This window comes from Bombus impatiens, unplaced genomic scaffold (genome assembly GCF_000188095.3).
Source record: "Bombus impatiens unplaced genomic scaffold, BIMP_2.2 scf_0136, whole genome shotgun sequence".
Taxonomy (NCBI): Eukaryota; Metazoa; Arthropoda; class Insecta; order Hymenoptera; family Apidae; genus Bombus; species Bombus impatiens.
Genome location: NT_176555.1, coordinates 3,078,253 through 3,094,663, shown reverse-complemented (window position 1 = coordinate 3,094,663; position 16,411 = coordinate 3,078,253). Strand labels below are relative to the sequence as shown.

Sequence of the window (16,411 nt, the reverse complement as noted above, 5' to 3'; positions counted from 1 at the left end):
TTCCCTGCAATTTTATTAAAACAGAAATAAATTTATAAAACTACTAAATCATAAAATCAGTCCTTGCTCTCTCTCTCTTTCTTTTGGGTTTAGATACTATACATACATATGTATATACTATATGTACATATATAAGCAACAGAATAAATTAGCGAAGTGTTGCATAAAATATGTTTGTAACACCAAAGATCATTTTGTGTCATATCAATGCGTAAAACTTTCAATCTCCTATATATCTTTAGATCGAGATATCTATAGACTGTAGTTTGTAAGTTTTAAAATCTTATTATTGTGGTAAATAATTTTTATTTTCAACTACATTGAAACGAACATGTATTTTTATATAAGATATTCTATAATTATTGCTCAAATATTGATAACAGTTGCTAAATAAATACTAAAATCATATTATATCATATCATATCAATCTGTTTCAATCTTTTTATTAACTAATAACATATTTACCAATTCTCAGTTGTAGTTTATATTACATGCAAGGTGAATGGAACCAATCGAATGATCCCACATTTCTAACATATACGCATGCGCATGGGATCCACGTTCGACTGTATATTGTATATGTACCACTCTGACAAAGTGTATAGTTGCTAAGAAGTCTTTATCCTGTTAATTCCCATTCAATTTTAAAATTCTTTTTATTAATAATGAAATCGCTTTTATTAGTGGGAGTCGTGTTAGCGACCTTTTGTTCAAATAGTAACGCTGACGATAAAAAAGGCCCAAAAGTTACAGATAAGGTAAATAAATGAAATATACTAATATAAAACATCAGACTTGTTAACAAAGAATTTATTTTCGAACAAAATAAAACTAAATAAACTAAATATGACTCATTGTTGAAAAATAGTCGCTTTTCTTATTTTCAAATTAAATAATATATCTTCGATTTATATATATTTTGATTTATTTTTTACATTCATATGTTAGAAAATTTTTTAAATTAAGTTCGTAATTAGGATATACAATTTAAGGATATACAATAGAAACAATAGTTTTTACAAGTCTATGAAATTTTAAGAAAATAATTAAATCTATAGCTATACATACATATTTATACATAGGTATGGTTTGACATTAATATTGATGGTAAATATGAAGGAAGAATTGAGATTGGGCTGTTTGGAAAAACAGTTCCAAAGACTGTCCAGAACTTCATTGCATTAGCAAAAAAACCTCAAGGAGAAGGATATAAAGGTAGTAAATTTCATAGAGTCATTCGTGAATTTATGATCCAAGGAGGAGATTTTACAAAAGGAGATGGAACTGGAGGTTTGATATCATCATATTATTTATTACTAGTTTGAAAATTGATGTATTACATCTTATTTAGTATAAAATTAAGATTTAATAAATCCTTTAAATTTTATTACATAAAATGACACATAGCTCAAGGTTTTTATAGTACTTAAAATATTGGACAATTATTAATAATTACATTTAATTTTATTAAATTTTTTTTATTAGGTCGCAGTATTTATGGAGCTCGTTTTGAAGATGAAAATTTCAAATTGAAACATTATGGTGCTGGATGGTTGTCTATGGCAAATGCTGGAAAAGATACCAATGGATCACAGTTCTTTATTACTGTGAAACAAACTCCTTGGCTTGATGGTAGACATGTCGTATTTGGCAAAATAATTAAGGGAATGGTATGTCATTTTCTTTACATAATCTGTTGGATTACATAACTTATTAAGTATCTATCATGAAAATAATTTTACAGGACGTAGTAAGAAAAATTGAAAATGTAAATACTGATACTCGAGATAGACCAACAAAAGATGTTGTAATTGCTGATTGTGGTGCAGAAGTAGTAGCAGAACCTTTCAGTGTATCAAAGGAAAGTGCTACTGATTAAACATATTCTTATTTTTATGATGATGGAAACTAACCATTTATGGCTCTTATGTATTAAAAGAACAAGCTTATTTAGTTTAATATGTTCATAATTTCATATACACTAAAAATTCATAAAGTGTAATATTTACTAATTTTGTATAAAAATCATTTAGATATTGTTTACATAATTGCTCAAAAAATTATTCACAAACCTTATTGTAATATACTTATCTAAAATACATTTTAACAATTATGATCAATCATTAAAAAAATACGTAAAATAAGAATTTGTTCTTAACAATTTTAATTGTAGAACAGTTAAGTGAAATGCATATTTATAAGTAGAAATTTCTTAAACAAATAGAGTTGGAAAATCACAAAATCGTATGAAACTATCTTGTAATCCATTATCTTATTCCGATTTTTATAAAACTATATACATACATATGCTAAAATGCGCAATAAATTTTATATACTTATAATCACATTTTTTCAAATAAATAATATAACTACTTTAGTGATGCATTTTATTCGTTTTCCTTTCATGCCTATTTTTATTCAATACAAATATAAACAACATAGTACAATTGAATACAACAAAATTATGTGAAATATAAATTGTATATATTATAAATCTACATATATATGCATAGGTATACTGTTTTAATTCAATGCAGTACATATATATGTAGTATGATATAGTACGAACAGGTATGAACAATATTAAGCCTTTCACTTCAAAGTTCATGACATTCTCATAAGTAAGAATTCTTCATTTATTTTTTATAAAATACATACTGACTACGTAAATGAAAGTTAGTTAAATAATTTCTGAAGAAACTTTATTATATGTACCTATATGTACATATGTTAATTAATTTTTGTAATTACTAATTCATTCATATATATGTCAATGATTGTCAATAATTTGCATTGAAACATATATAAGTAAATATATATATATATATAAGTATGTGTATGTAACGTCATAGCCTTGCGGCTCCCTATAGCGTACGGGGAGCCATACATTTACGAATTTTTATGTATTGACGCAGCCTTGAGGTTCGAGTAGCATGGTAACTGATAGTTTGAAGCCCACCTTAAACTATAGGTCCTACATGCCCTTCAATGGTACCAAAAATCATTCTTGCTTACTCTCCAAGTCGTACCTAAGCCAATCAAAATCGTAGTGCTTGATACCGAAAAACAAATGCCTTGGAGCACTTTGAAAAAGACCGAGATGAGGCGTAAGGAAAGGTCTCGTTCTGCGTATACACGACGCTGGTAACATGTATACTTTGATAGTTTATTCGTTTTCTCGGATGTTTACAGCTTTCATAATATGTTGTACATTTCCCCCAATGGTGGCGTTTCAGAAGAGATTCTCTCCTATATTGTCTTCTTATAGGTACACACACATATATATATATACATATGTATATACATACCATGAATGTTCAACAGAAACACTATTCATCTCTATCTGTTTTGCAAGAACGTGGACTTTGTTAATTTTTCAACTTGATTTTTAATGATTAGACACGACTCAATTTACGGACGGTTTTCCCTAGCAAATGTCAAGACCTGTTTATATGATCGTATCGTGGCTTTTATACTCCAGGGATAATAACTCACAATTTAGCTTGGAATTCCCCAAGTTCCTGAACGGCCACACAATAGTACCAACCAATCAGAATTAAGACACTAGTGAATTTTACTAGATGTATCCAACTTGATTTTATTTTCCAATCTATGTAGAATTCATATGTAATGTATTACGCAGTATTATTTTGTAGCATACTAAAATTAGGTTATATTTTGATGTTTGGAATTTTAAAATATTAACAGAAAGATAGTAAAATGTCAAGGAAGAAACATAATGTGTCGTATATTAAGCCGAATGAGCCAAAATTTTTACGCGAATTAAAGGAACAAATCGGATACAAGGAAGGACCTACAATTGACACAAAGGTAAATCGTATTTTTCATTATATACAAATAATTGTTCAACTTCTAGGTTATTAATTAGGACGTAACTATAAATTAATAATTATTTATTGCAATTAAGCATATTTGCAATTAAATCATTACATACACCACAATATATACTTATTTATAACTAGCATAAACAATCATTTAAATAATTTAAAACGTTCTCTTAAACAGAGAGAAGTATTACCACAATATTCAGACAATGAAGAAGAACATGAAGAAGACAAGCCTGTTGTAGTTGTATTAAATTCTGAACACTTGAGTGCAGAACAAGCAGAAGCATATAAGAAAAAGAAAGGAGAAGGTATAAAGTGCATAACTTTCATCTACGATAACTACACATGAATTTTTATATTGTAGAGGAAGCTAATACTCCAGCAGATTTATCTAAAAGAATTATATTCAAGAAAAACAAAATAACAGAGGCAGAATCAGATAAAGCAGATAAACCATTGAAAAAGAAAATTAAAAAATCAAAACAAGAGAAAGTTGTATTATCATTTAGTGATAATGATGAAGATTACTCGTAACATTGCTTATGTATGCCAAACGCATTTATAATTAAAATATATAAAATAAAAATGACTGTACAAGATCTCAAAGATATTTAACATATTTTCTAAATATATACAGTAGGATCTACAGCATATAATGGTGATGTAATAACATATAAATATGTTATTGGAGGAACTTTGTATATTTAAGGTACTGAAAATATTGATATTTAAAATGTAAATATTGTATATAAAACTCTTACATTTTTTTCCAATAACAATGTTAAAAAAAAGGATGTAATTAGCTGTATAAATATAAATTCTTAATAAAAAGATAGTATCTTTTTGAAAATAATTCTTTTAATAGTGTAAAAAAGAATGATAATAAAAATTTATTAGATAAAAAAGCCATGTTATTTTATTTAGAATACATATATATATATAAATTAAGTAATAAACTTTGTATTTATAAGTATAATGTATATAAAAATGGTAAAACAACATTTTTTTAATACCCTTACGTGAATTGTCGGTGTGTCTTCCCAAAGGAACCTATAGAAAAGGGCGGAGGCTTGTTAGTCAACCCTATTACTAATATTACTATACACATTGTTGCAATTGCAGATTGTCCTTATTCTTGGGAGAGGCTCTCATTGGATGTGCACGTGTACCCGGTCACGTGACTATATACAACAAACGCTACTGGTCGTTTCGTCCCTTTAACATTACGCGTACGTCATAAAATTTACGGTCACGTGATTATCGTCGCCATCTTGGCAGTTTTCGACGACGAAGGTAAGAAGGATCCGTGACGTCGAACCCAAATAAACACAAAGTATATGTGAATAATTTTGATATAAAAACGGTGTGTATCAAGTGTCGAAGGAGTCGCGTGTGTAGCCGAATATTTATCAGTGCTTGCGAACGGTCAGTGAATTTAAATAGCACGGCATTTGCGATGTGTGTGTGTTTCGATTATTGGTCCTCTTTGGGGGGATAATCGCGATCGGCTAGCGACCACCACGGCAGCTGTTCGACAGTTAAGCCAGCCCTTATGAAGAAATGGCGGCATCTTCCTAAAAAATTTCAATGAATTAGTAAACACGAGTGTTTCCACAATTTTCGAGATCGTAGATGGAAACAAAGAATTATTATTTGTAAAAAGAAAAAAAAGGAAACGCCAAGGGACTTGCGATTGATTTGTTGGATTTTATGATTTGTACAGTTGTGGTACCGAATAACACAATATAACCAGGGCCGTGACAATCCTCTCAATTCCCTTGCGATTCCCAATAATTTTAGCTCCTCTTATCTCTCTTTATTAAACAGGTTGTCTCGAAAGATTTTTAACAAGAATTTTCTTTCGAATGTATGCACTAATGTTTACATTTCTTGACTTTTAGTGTAAATATATTACTACACTATTGATGATATTAGAATTCATTTACGATATATCGATTGCCATTAACTACCGACGTTCGCGTAACTTAACTAAATTACTTACATTACATATAGTGATACTAGTGATACACGCTAAGAACTGTTTAGTGGAATTTATTATGTACTTCGCTACTATTGTTTTCACATTGAATCGATCGATTCGAAATTGATAGTTAATTATTTATTTCAATTATATCGACGCAGAGCGTATTTATCCTTTAAATAATGCGATCTTGCACCATTATTTTGCTTACTTAAGTGCATGATCAGCAAGATATGGAGTAGAAAAATGCTGTATGTGAATTATTGAAATTACGATAGAGAATCATGATTTTGATCCTTTAAATCGACTAAATAAAACATTGCATATTAATGTTTCTATAATTTCAATTATTTAATTGTATATTTCTTTGTTTCAATTTTACAGTACATTGGAATAGAAGATAATTCAATCAATGCTCTCATTTTATATTTAATATATTTTAAACAATTTGCATCTCGTACACAACATATATTTTTTTACAAAGTGAACGAAAACATCTAATCAATTTTGTTCCTTTATTTTCATTAAAAGATAATGAATATCATTCAATATTAAAAACATATCTTTTTAATATTTTTTTGTATAAAGTTTCGTTCAAGACTAATGACATTCATATAAAAAGCTATAAAAGAATGATAAATAGCATCCAGGGAAAATATACATCACGAAGTATTCTGTTCCGTTCTGCCGCCCTTTCTTTCTAGCTTGATTTCTGCTTAACCCTTGTGGAAAAGAGCCCACGATTCTTGCGACGGCCCTGGGCATAACTTTTTAACGTTTCCAACGTCGCGCCTGCCCTCTGGTGCCTAATTTTCAGCGATGAATGTTCACTATTTACAGGTTTTGTGAATAAATCGTGTAGAAGTGTGTATAAAGGACAAATCGTACCTCCTCCACCGCCACTGAAGATCGCACGTTGTGAAAATGTCGCGGTATCAGAAAATCGTTTAGGACAAGCAAGCGGTCAGGTGCGTATATTTGTGCCTAGTGACAGGAGACGAATGGAGTTTGTACGCGTTCCATTACCTCATAGATCTGCCGGGGGATTTGTGGATAAGCGAATTAAGTAGCACGAGACACGTCCCGAAACGAGCATACTGAATGGAATTCCTCGGTGTTTTCGATCACTTGCATACCCAATTCTTATTCACGTTCTCCGATTTCCAAATAATCTTATCGTTACTATTTCCAACGAACGATGCGAATGCTGCATCAAAGAGCATTAGTGTAGGTTAAAGTATGCTTAGCATCTTTTAGGAGAATACTGTAATGCTCTTTCAATAGGATGCAAAAGAGACTTTATCATCGTCTCTTTCTACTTCATATATCAAACCGCTTATTTCCTACAAAATTTCGTTTGTCATAAGGACAAATGGTAATTTCGAAAATTTTAATAAGAACTTTGAATAAAAACGTCACCTATCCGGTGGATCAGATCTATGTATACAGATAATCTGACAAAACGATCCGCGTTTATCTAGTTTCTTCTTTGTCACGTATCATCAATCTATATTAGAATGTTATTTGACGTGTTTAAGTTACATGGATAAATGTGAAACTATCCGATACTTGCAATTTCAAATTCGTTCACGTTTAGTATCGTCGTGTGAGATGAATTTGTCATGATTGGATTCGGTAGGTCATAGGGTTGTTCTGTAGGTGGTTGGCGTGTTGTCCGGCATATATAGTGTAGAGTACTGTAGAGAGTCGGAAGGTTGTGCGCTCGCGCGCTCACCTATGGATGGCGAGTCGAATGGTTCGTGTCTGCGTATCACTGCGTGTATGTTTATATACCTACGACTACATGTTTGTCAGTGTGTACGAAAGGCGAAAGTTCGATGTATAAGTTGTAGGTATAGATGTAGGTTTGGTAGGTTTGTGAAGGTTGAGTGAGGAGAGGTACGGCGGAGGGCTGACTGGCTGACTGGCTGGCGCTCGGACGCGGTGGCTGGCGAGTGCAGGTGACTGACTGAGAGACGCTAACCATTCAAGCTACTTCGCAGGACTTCGCTTCGTCTCCGATCATTTTTATCCACGGGTCCACTCCCTGGTTCCTCTTTTTCCAAGTGTGCGCGCGTGCCAAGAGTTTCTCACCGACCAACCAGAGACTCATTTTGGGAATTCTGTCGGGTCTGGAGCGTGGGGATATATATCCAACGAACTTTGTTGGTTATGGGAACAAGGAAATAGGAGTACGGAATTCGCAGCGCCATTTTGAAAAATTCGGCCCCGCTAAAAATTCCCTCTCTCTCTTTCTCTCTCTCTCTCTCTCTCTCTCTCTCCCCGCCCTCGCGTTCTCATATCGTCGATGTAATGAAACGCGTCGTCGTCGCTACGAGCCGCTTATCCCTCTGCTCTTATTAATTGTTTAGATCAACTGTACAGTGGTGGCCCCATGGAAGGCACGCTGGAAGAACCCCCTATTAAGGACTCATCTCAGACCAGTCCTGATAAGGTTCTCAAAGGTATGCTCTATTCCTCTTTCAAACTGTTAGAGCAACCCTTTTTTTGTACGACCGATATATTCATTTTTCTGTTTTGCTTCGCTATTTTCTTCCGTTATCGTTAAAAAGTGACGCCAGTATTGAGTTTCTCGTTTTTCTGCTATATGGATGGATATTATTTTATTGTATTTTATAACATTTTATTGGATTTGCATGTTGTTAAGAAGGTGTAGTTTGCTCAAGTTATGTAGAAATGATTCACATTTTCTAATACCTCTGCTATGTTCTCTGATCATTGTAATGTAATTGTAGTTATTAGTGAAGTACTAATAGCTTGCTTCATCTATCATGTTATACTTAATATAATGTATATTTAATATTAAAAAAGAATTAATACTTGTATAAAAATAATCTGTTATATTTTGCAGATGTGATTCCAAATGGGGTTAATGGAAATTATAATGACAAGGAAGAATTCATTGATGCTGACACTAATATATCCAAACTTGTGTCAAAAGAAATTAGTGTAGTAAGGGAGCAAAGAGAGGCAAATGGAAAAGAAGATGATGAGGACAAACACAGAATGGATGTTGAAATGGAAGAAAGGGGTCTAGAACCTGAAAATAGTGAACAGAATGGGATAGCGCAAAATAGAAGTAAAGGGAGTGAAATGTCAGAGTCAGAAAATGACTCTAAAATGTCTAAATCTCCAGAGGGTGTCAGTGACATAAACAATTTTAGTGAAGTGTCCAAGACTGAAGATAAGTGTAGAAACACATCCTGTGAGGCTATGGAAGTTGATGAACAGAGTAATAATTCGGATGTTGAATGTCTTGACGAAAACATAACAGAAATACACTCCGATAACGATGATGTGTTCACTACAAAAGCTTCTGCCCTTAAAGATAATAATTTATCAGGCAGTAGTGATATCCAACTTAATGACAGTAGCGAAATTGCTGATAGTAGTATGGATACATCTGATGTGAAAATTTGTGAAGAAAACGGTAGTTGCGATAGTCCTGATATTGAAGAAATAACTGATAGTGCAAAGAATGGTCATAATACTTCACCAGAACGTATTAATAAAGACCCAAAACAAAGAAAACAAAGAAAGCAAGTAGATCTTAGTAGTATTACACCAAGAAGAAGTTCTAGAAATATAAAGAGGACAAGTTACATAGAAAAAGAAATAGAAGAAGAGGAAGTAGATGATGATGGCTCAGATATTGAGGAAATTAAGCCAGAAGATCCTTTGGCTGGTATTGACAGTAAAGACAAAGAGAATTCTAAACTAAAGTCACCAGTCAAAAATAGTAAGACTACTATTGTAGTCAATGATACTAAACGGTTAGTAGAAATAGCTGCTGGTAGCAAATCTGTAAAAGGAGGAAAGAAAGAACCTACCTTAGTTATTATAGATACAAATTCTATACTTTCTGGACGTGGTGGTGTTCCTGTGAGTAGCAGTAAACCTCATCACACTGTTTCTAGTACTAGCTCATTTTCAGTAGTTCCAGTGGGAATGACTACACAAACTATGTATCCTAATATGAGGACGACTATTACACCAGTGCCCATGACATCAAAAACTGCACAGCTAAGTCCTAAAACTACTAGTATGACAACGGTAACACCTACGGTTACACCTCCAATATTACCTACTTTAAGCGATGACATGTTTGTGGTAGAAGCGCCATCTTTTATAGTACCATATGTATATGAAAAACCACCTCTGAAACCCTTAAAGGAGTTCGTCACAAAATTGGAGAAATGCTTAGAGGAACAAGAAAAAGACGAGAGAAGCAAAAGAAGCATAGAAGAAAATAAGGGAGAGGAATGTGATGAGGATTCACTGGATATAATTCAAAAAAATAAAGATAAAAGTGATGAAAGTGAAAATGAAGGAACTTGTAGTAAGAGTAAAAAGGATGAAGACAGAGGTGATAATTCAGTAGATATAACTGAATCTGGATTTAGTAATATAAGTGATAAACAGGATATACGACAAGACGATAGGAATAAAGTACTGACATATTTTGATTTACCACTGGGGAAATTTTTCATGCAAATTGGAGTGAATCTTGTTCAGGAATATGTGCAAACTGATCTTTTACGGACTCAAAAACGTAAACAGGGAAAAAGTAGCACATCGGCTGAAACTCAACTAGCTATAAATTCACTCATTAAAAATCTAGAATTTAGTAAAGAAAATAATGAACCATTCCATTTAGAACAGAAAAAATGTGAATTCTGTAATTTTAAAACAGAATCAACTTTAGTCATGCAACATCATTTAGAAACTCCACATATGCGCAATTACGTCTACAAGTGTAATTTTTGTCCGACTGAAATGCGTAGTCCCCACGACATATTATACCATATGGAAGCAGAACATAATACTCGCGGGAGGTTGGAGCGGGGTCCAGCTTTTCATCAATGTCCTAATTGTCCGTTTGAAGACAACCAGAAAGGCAAACTAAATCGACATATACTTGCTTGTACTAAGAAATTCAGATCGGAAAAGAATCTAGAACCAGGTGCTGATTGGGAACCTCCAGCAAAAATTCCACGATTCAATCGAACAAGGCCTGTTGGGCCAACTAACCCCAGTGCACTTGCGATGGCAATGAGTGGTAAAGGACCTCAACCACTTTTACCAAAATTACTTCCTGCTCCAATCACTGGTCGTGGAAGAGGACGGCCGCCTATGCAACCAAGATATTCAGATTTGAAAACATTACGACCGGGTGGTACGACAATGCGTCAGGGTAACTTTTTATCATTTTACATTAATATTAACATATTACATTGAATTATACTCGACCTGTGCAAATTCGATTATGTGTAATATATTGCTAATGTTTTAGATAATGTTGCAGGAATGATGTATCGTCCAACATCGTCTGGCTTATTGGTCCCTACTTCATACCGATTTGGTAGTAATCAAATATTTCAGGTAAAAATGTTTTCATTTTTTCTAATTCTTTTTTATTAATAATAGAACATATTTCAGTATTTTTTTGGTAGAAAAAGGACGCACAGTATTTTGTAAATATTGAAGGATTATGTTGCATATTAAACGTATTCTAATGTCGTAACTTTTATAAGATTTGATAGTAATAAGGGGAATGATAATCATTTAAAGTCATGTCCCTGAAGGTAATGTCCTTGAAGTAATGTAATTTCAGTTACAATGTATAAGCACACGTATGATATGCACAGTATATTTATGCCTTTATATTTCTTTGAATCTTTTTGTAATAATTGTCACCACTATTAATACACACAGTATCTAATAAAATTTGGGAAAGCTGTCTTACTATATTTTATGTATCAAATTTAAAGAATGATTAATATAGTAAATTATCATAATGGGAAGAAAAGAAAAAATTATATTTGTTTTATTTATTTACATTTAAGTATTTTATTTTCTATTTATCTATTGGTAGTGGAGTATGTTGATTTCCTTCTGTGAATTTTCCTCGGCTAATTTTGTTTTACTAATATCTATAAAAAAAACTACAGGTTCACAAATTCAAGTATATAAGAGTTTAAGAATTAGTAAAAAAATATATGGGTGGTGACACAGGTGGTGGGTGGCTCTGGGACTGTCATGTCGGCTGTCTCGGGAGTGAGTAGCAGTAGCGGCGGCAGTTCCGGTCAACCCACACCCATTGCACTTGTACCCAACGTAATCGACTCTCTCTCTAGATTGTCCTCATCACAGGTAAATAATTGTTGGAACCTATCAGGAAGGTTATATTGATTTTGTAAAATTTGTGGTCGCATGGATAATGTGTTCTGCAGGTGCAAAACGGCTTTTATAACCGATTTCTTGAGATTTACTTAATCGAAGCTGTACACAATTGCTTATAAGAGTTAACAATATGTGTAAAGTTATGGCTAAACATATCATTAGTGTGCAGTGCAACTAGTTTCGTAATTATTGATCTCATCAATGTATTTTTACCCTTGTAATATCTTGCATTATGAAAATGTTTAATTTTGTATTGATATAATCTTACATTGTTTATAAATTTTGAAGGAATTCATTGACAATTTTTATTACCTTTACTATTACCTTTGTAAAAATCAGTCGATAATAACTAGTATATATTTAAGTTATATTTAAGATATAAAGATTTTTTTAAATAAGATACAATTTGATACTGTAACATAATTGGATTAAAAATTTACCAATTCTGAAGGTACACATTTTTAATGTTTAAAATAATTAGTGTATTTTATATTTTTCAGAATACAACAGCAAGTCCCAAAAATCCTACTGCAAAATTGTTAAGTCAACCAAGTATATCTATAACTCCATTACCACGTACAACATCTCAAACCTCCATCCCTGGTTCTGGAACTTCATCAAAGTCTGGAGAAAAAACTACATTTGTCATATGTGAAATCTGCGATGGTTATATTAAGGTGAGTTATGTATTAAGATGATGGGAAAAATACTGTCGGATTTTCTATTATAAAATGTTTCATTAATTTTTAATTACCTATTTGCAAATAAAGATGCACTTCTGTCTTTACCATCAGTTGCAATAGAGAAATTCGCAAGCAAGGATTGAGACAAAATGCACTTATCATCTCATTGTATCTTTCATGGGTTTTAAAAAGTTAACAATGCGACTGTTGTGATTGAAAATTTGTGCAAAGCTTTCAAATATGAGGAACATATAGGATAAAGATGATATAAAAAGCTTCAAACTAGTGATTTCAACTTTGAGAAAGAATCAAGTGGAATATTTTTCTTTGAAAATTCAATAATTTTTTTGAGAAGGTGTAAAAAAAGATGGAAGATACCCATAGGAAATCATGGAAGTGCCTTATCAGAAAATTCGACATTACTTCCCGCTCAACTTAATATATTATATTCAAATGGTTTTAACGATATAAAATGTTGTAAAATTAAATAATACTATAAGTATTATGCATTATATATTATAAGTATTATATTTTGTACATGTGCCTTGTCTCTATTTTATCTTTCAGGATTTAGAACAACTACGTAACCATATGCAATGGATTCACAAAGTAAAAATACATCCAAAGATGATTTATAGTAGACCTCCATTGAATTGCCAAAAATGTCAATTTCGGTTTTTCACAGACCAGGTACTTAAATACATACTTTTCCTCTTTTATAAATTTCATTACTGTATTTAAATATAAAATAATACAACAAACAACATGTGATGTATATAGAGCACATTTTATGAATTAAAAATTAATATTTTCCAATTTTTTTTATTTTTTTTTATTTAATTATTGACTGTGCCTTGTTCAATCTTTTATATGTAAAAATAAAATTATAATAGTATTGTGTAAATATTATTACAGGGTCTGGAAAGACATTTACTTGGGTCTCATGGTTTGGTTACATCTAGTATGCAAGAAGCTGCAAATAGAGGAAAAGATGCAGGTCGCTGTCCCGCTTGCGGCAGGGTGAGTTATACATTTTATGTTGCTCAACATTCGAAATTATGTACATGTGAGATTGGGAGATATAAATTTAAGCAGCATATTACTTGAGGGTTGTGGATCTTAATTTTTAGGTATATCAATGGAAATTACTAAATCATGTCGCGCGAGATCATGGAATGACATTAAAACCAGCGCATCTATCTTATAAATGTACAGTTTGCACTTCCACGTTTGGAATGTATAAGCAGTTTGAAAATCACGTATATTCGGCACATAGTGGCGTAGCTAAAAGAGTAATGGATAAGAAGAATACACCTTCATCTCCATCGTCCAGATCCAATGACTCCCTTCTGAAACCATTGAAGATTAATGATGAAATTACGATTATTCCACAACCAGCAAAACCTACAACCAGGTCGGGTACATCTCAAGGCAGAGGAAAATAGCAATGATCAGCAGAGTGATACATGTGTCTTGTCTTAATGAATTTCACCTAATTTTGTGGTACTCCATACCAGTCATTGTAGTATACAATGATTGACGTACCGTGTACATGTGTATGCATATTATGCTTAAGACGCAATTACAACACATAAACATACAACTCTGAGCAAAAAAATAGTTGATTGCGTAATAATATTCCATCAATGATTATACCGATATATTTATTTAAGAATTTTTATTGTTGTTATCAGACATAGATAAAATAGACTGTAAAAATATTAAAGGGTGGCCTTCAGTCTAATTCCTTGGTTAATCCTAGAGCTGCATATTCCTGACCTACACGCCTATAAAAACCTATAAATACGAAGTATATTTACATTTTATGCGACACTCACATGTCATATTGCGAATCTTGGATAGTAAATTCACTAATAATATAAATTCTTTTTCTAAGGACAAATATATTTGAATTAATTCTATTTTGTTATTAATCCTAATACGATTACGTAAGACAATGAACGATAAACTGTCCTTACTCCATATATTCGATGTGTCTACACGTCATGTTGCGAAGAAATTTCTGAACGATATACCAAATAAAAAATTGTACTAATTAATGGGAGTGACCTAAAACTTTCGCAATGTCTTTTGGTAAATAATAAGTATTATTTACCAAAAAAATGGGTAAATAAATGGGAATAAAATTTCTCCATTTTTTTCCAACACATACATATTTTTGTCTTCTTTTCAAATTTGGAATCATACTTTTAAGCGATGAATGTGGAATATATAATTCTCTGTTTAATTTGTAACGTTTGATAAAGTTGTGTGTATGAAGTAAGTTATAAAATCAAAACATCTTTTGAAGTTGTAAATTGTATCTATTGCTATAAGTTTAAATTTTTCGTGGCAGACGTTATAATAAAATATTAAGTTTTATTTTTGCGCTCGTATATAAACAAAAATGTACATTAATATAGAATATAATATAAACGACTATATCAATAAAATAGGATGGCACACATATGTGTATACATTTTTTCTGTTGGAACGATAAATTTATTATGAAATACCGAATTTGTTAGTATGAACAATGTGACATCTACACATATATATTTATATATGTATATATATAATATCAAGAAAAGTATTATATATATAAATATGTAAAATCATATATATATATATATATTACATATATATATATATAATTATTATAGCATAGTGATAGCGTGGTATAAGAAGGGACAGTTAATTATCTTCTTGTAAGCACTATGGATTTATATAATAGGCTTATATGAATATGTAGATAGTCGAAAGAAGTAACAGAATTAATTTAATAATTTTGATCTTTTCTTAATAAGTTTTGTACGTTATTGTAGGAAATAATTTTAGAAAAAAAAGGATTGCATTCGATAAAGGACATAACATAGTGCATTTTTACACTGTATGGTTATATTATTTAATTGAACTACCACTTGTCAGCCACTTTTATGGCAAACTATGTTGGTAAAACAGAGAAACATTCATAGACGTAATTACAGAAATATATAGTTTACTGTAATAATTTGTACAATATTATACGATTATAAAAATAAAGTGTACCAACATTGTATTACAACTCATAGCTTATTTATAATATCCTTTAGACTACATACAATAATGTAGATCTATGTTTACGGGTATGCATTTATTTTAAATGTTTTATGCATTTTAATGCATCATGTATAATTGATAATGAGTATATACCTGTAACAATATAATGTAAATCAAATCATATAAATTGATTATATATAAAGCATTATATAAATTAGTAAATAATTATTAAGTATGAAAAAATAATGTTAATATATATATATAAAATATAAAAGTATAATTGTATTATAAGTAAATAAATGTTTCATATTTTAATTATTAGTTTGAAAATAAATTTAAAAGATTAAAAAATTGAGTAATTTCCCAAATTAAATTAAAGATTTTATATTAGAAAGAAAAAATAATTTCCAAGTCAGAATACCTTTTTAGAGTAAACTAACGTATAAATGTATGAACGAAAGTGATAATTAAGGTAAGTTCTAAAATTCGTAGAAAATAGGATATCACTTCCGGTTTATATATCATACGTATATATCACATGATTAGTCATCAATTTATTATCGAAGTATTTAACACATACTTCTCGAATTTAAATTGAATTAATTGAAGTAGATAAAATTGAAATTACATATAATCATTGTAGGATTTTTTTTGTT

General features: G+C 31.1%; 3 protein-coding genes and 1 long non-coding RNA gene across 13 annotated transcripts; 3 read left to right on the top strand and 1 right to left on the bottom strand.

Annotated features, from left to right (window-relative positions):
- Positions 1-475: 475 nt before the first annotated feature.
- Positions 476-2,342, top strand: LOC100741296 (peptidyl-prolyl cis-trans isomerase 5). The gene is made up of 4 exons (XM_024365479.2): positions 476-758; positions 1,083-1,290; positions 1,486-1,670; positions 1,745-2,342. The coding sequence occupies exons 1-4, from the start codon at positions 666-668 to the stop codon at positions 1,877-1,879; spliced, it is 621 nt and encodes a 206-aa protein (XP_024221247.1). The 5' UTR covers positions 476-665; the 3' UTR covers positions 1,880-2,342.
- A 948-nt stretch (positions 2,343-3,290) lies between these two features.
- On the top strand, positions 3,291-4,450 carry LOC100740940 (uncharacterized protein KIAA1143 homolog). Of its 2 annotated transcripts, XM_024365477.2 has the most exons (4): positions 3,291-3,627; positions 3,709-3,831; positions 4,027-4,156; positions 4,213-4,450. In XM_024365477.2, exons 2-4 carry the CDS (start codon positions 3,721-3,723, stop codon positions 4,380-4,382), a joined length of 411 nt encoding a protein of 136 aa, XP_024221245.1. In that variant the 5' UTR covers positions 3,291-3,627; positions 3,709-3,720; the 3' UTR covers positions 4,383-4,450. The 2 variants fall into 2 exon arrangements, with proteins under 2 accessions (XP_024221245.1, XP_003487072.1); XM_003487024.4 differs by having other exon boundaries at positions 3,292-3,831.
- A 670-nt stretch (positions 4,451-5,120) lies between these two features.
- On the top strand, positions 5,121-14,447 carry LOC100740646. Of its 9 annotated transcripts, none has more exons than XM_024365550.2 (10): positions 5,121-5,273; positions 6,670-6,797; positions 8,202-8,294; positions 8,702-11,044; positions 11,144-11,232; positions 11,866-12,003; positions 12,534-12,710; positions 13,284-13,406; positions 13,632-13,736; positions 13,847-14,161. In XM_024365550.2, the coding sequence occupies exons 3-10, from the start codon at positions 8,225-8,227 to the stop codon at positions 14,159-14,161; spliced, it is 3,360 nt and encodes a 1,119-aa protein (XP_024221318.1). In that variant the 5' UTR covers positions 5,121-5,273; positions 6,670-6,797; positions 8,202-8,224. The 9 variants fall into 9 exon arrangements, with proteins under 9 accessions (XP_024221318.1, XP_024221322.1, XP_024221319.1 ...); XM_024365551.2 differs by having other exon boundaries at positions 5,131-5,211; XM_024365549.2 differs by having other exon boundaries at positions 5,148-5,576.
- A 1,158-nt stretch (positions 14,448-15,605) lies between these two features.
- On the bottom strand, positions 15,606-16,307 carry LOC117151299. The gene is made up of 2 exons (XR_004461109.1): positions 16,177-16,307; positions 15,606-15,908 (listed from the first exon to the last, which is right to left on the bottom strand). It is a non-coding gene; the product is annotated as an uncharacterized LOC117151299 (long non-coding RNA).
- Positions 16,308-16,411: the final 104 nt, after the last annotated feature.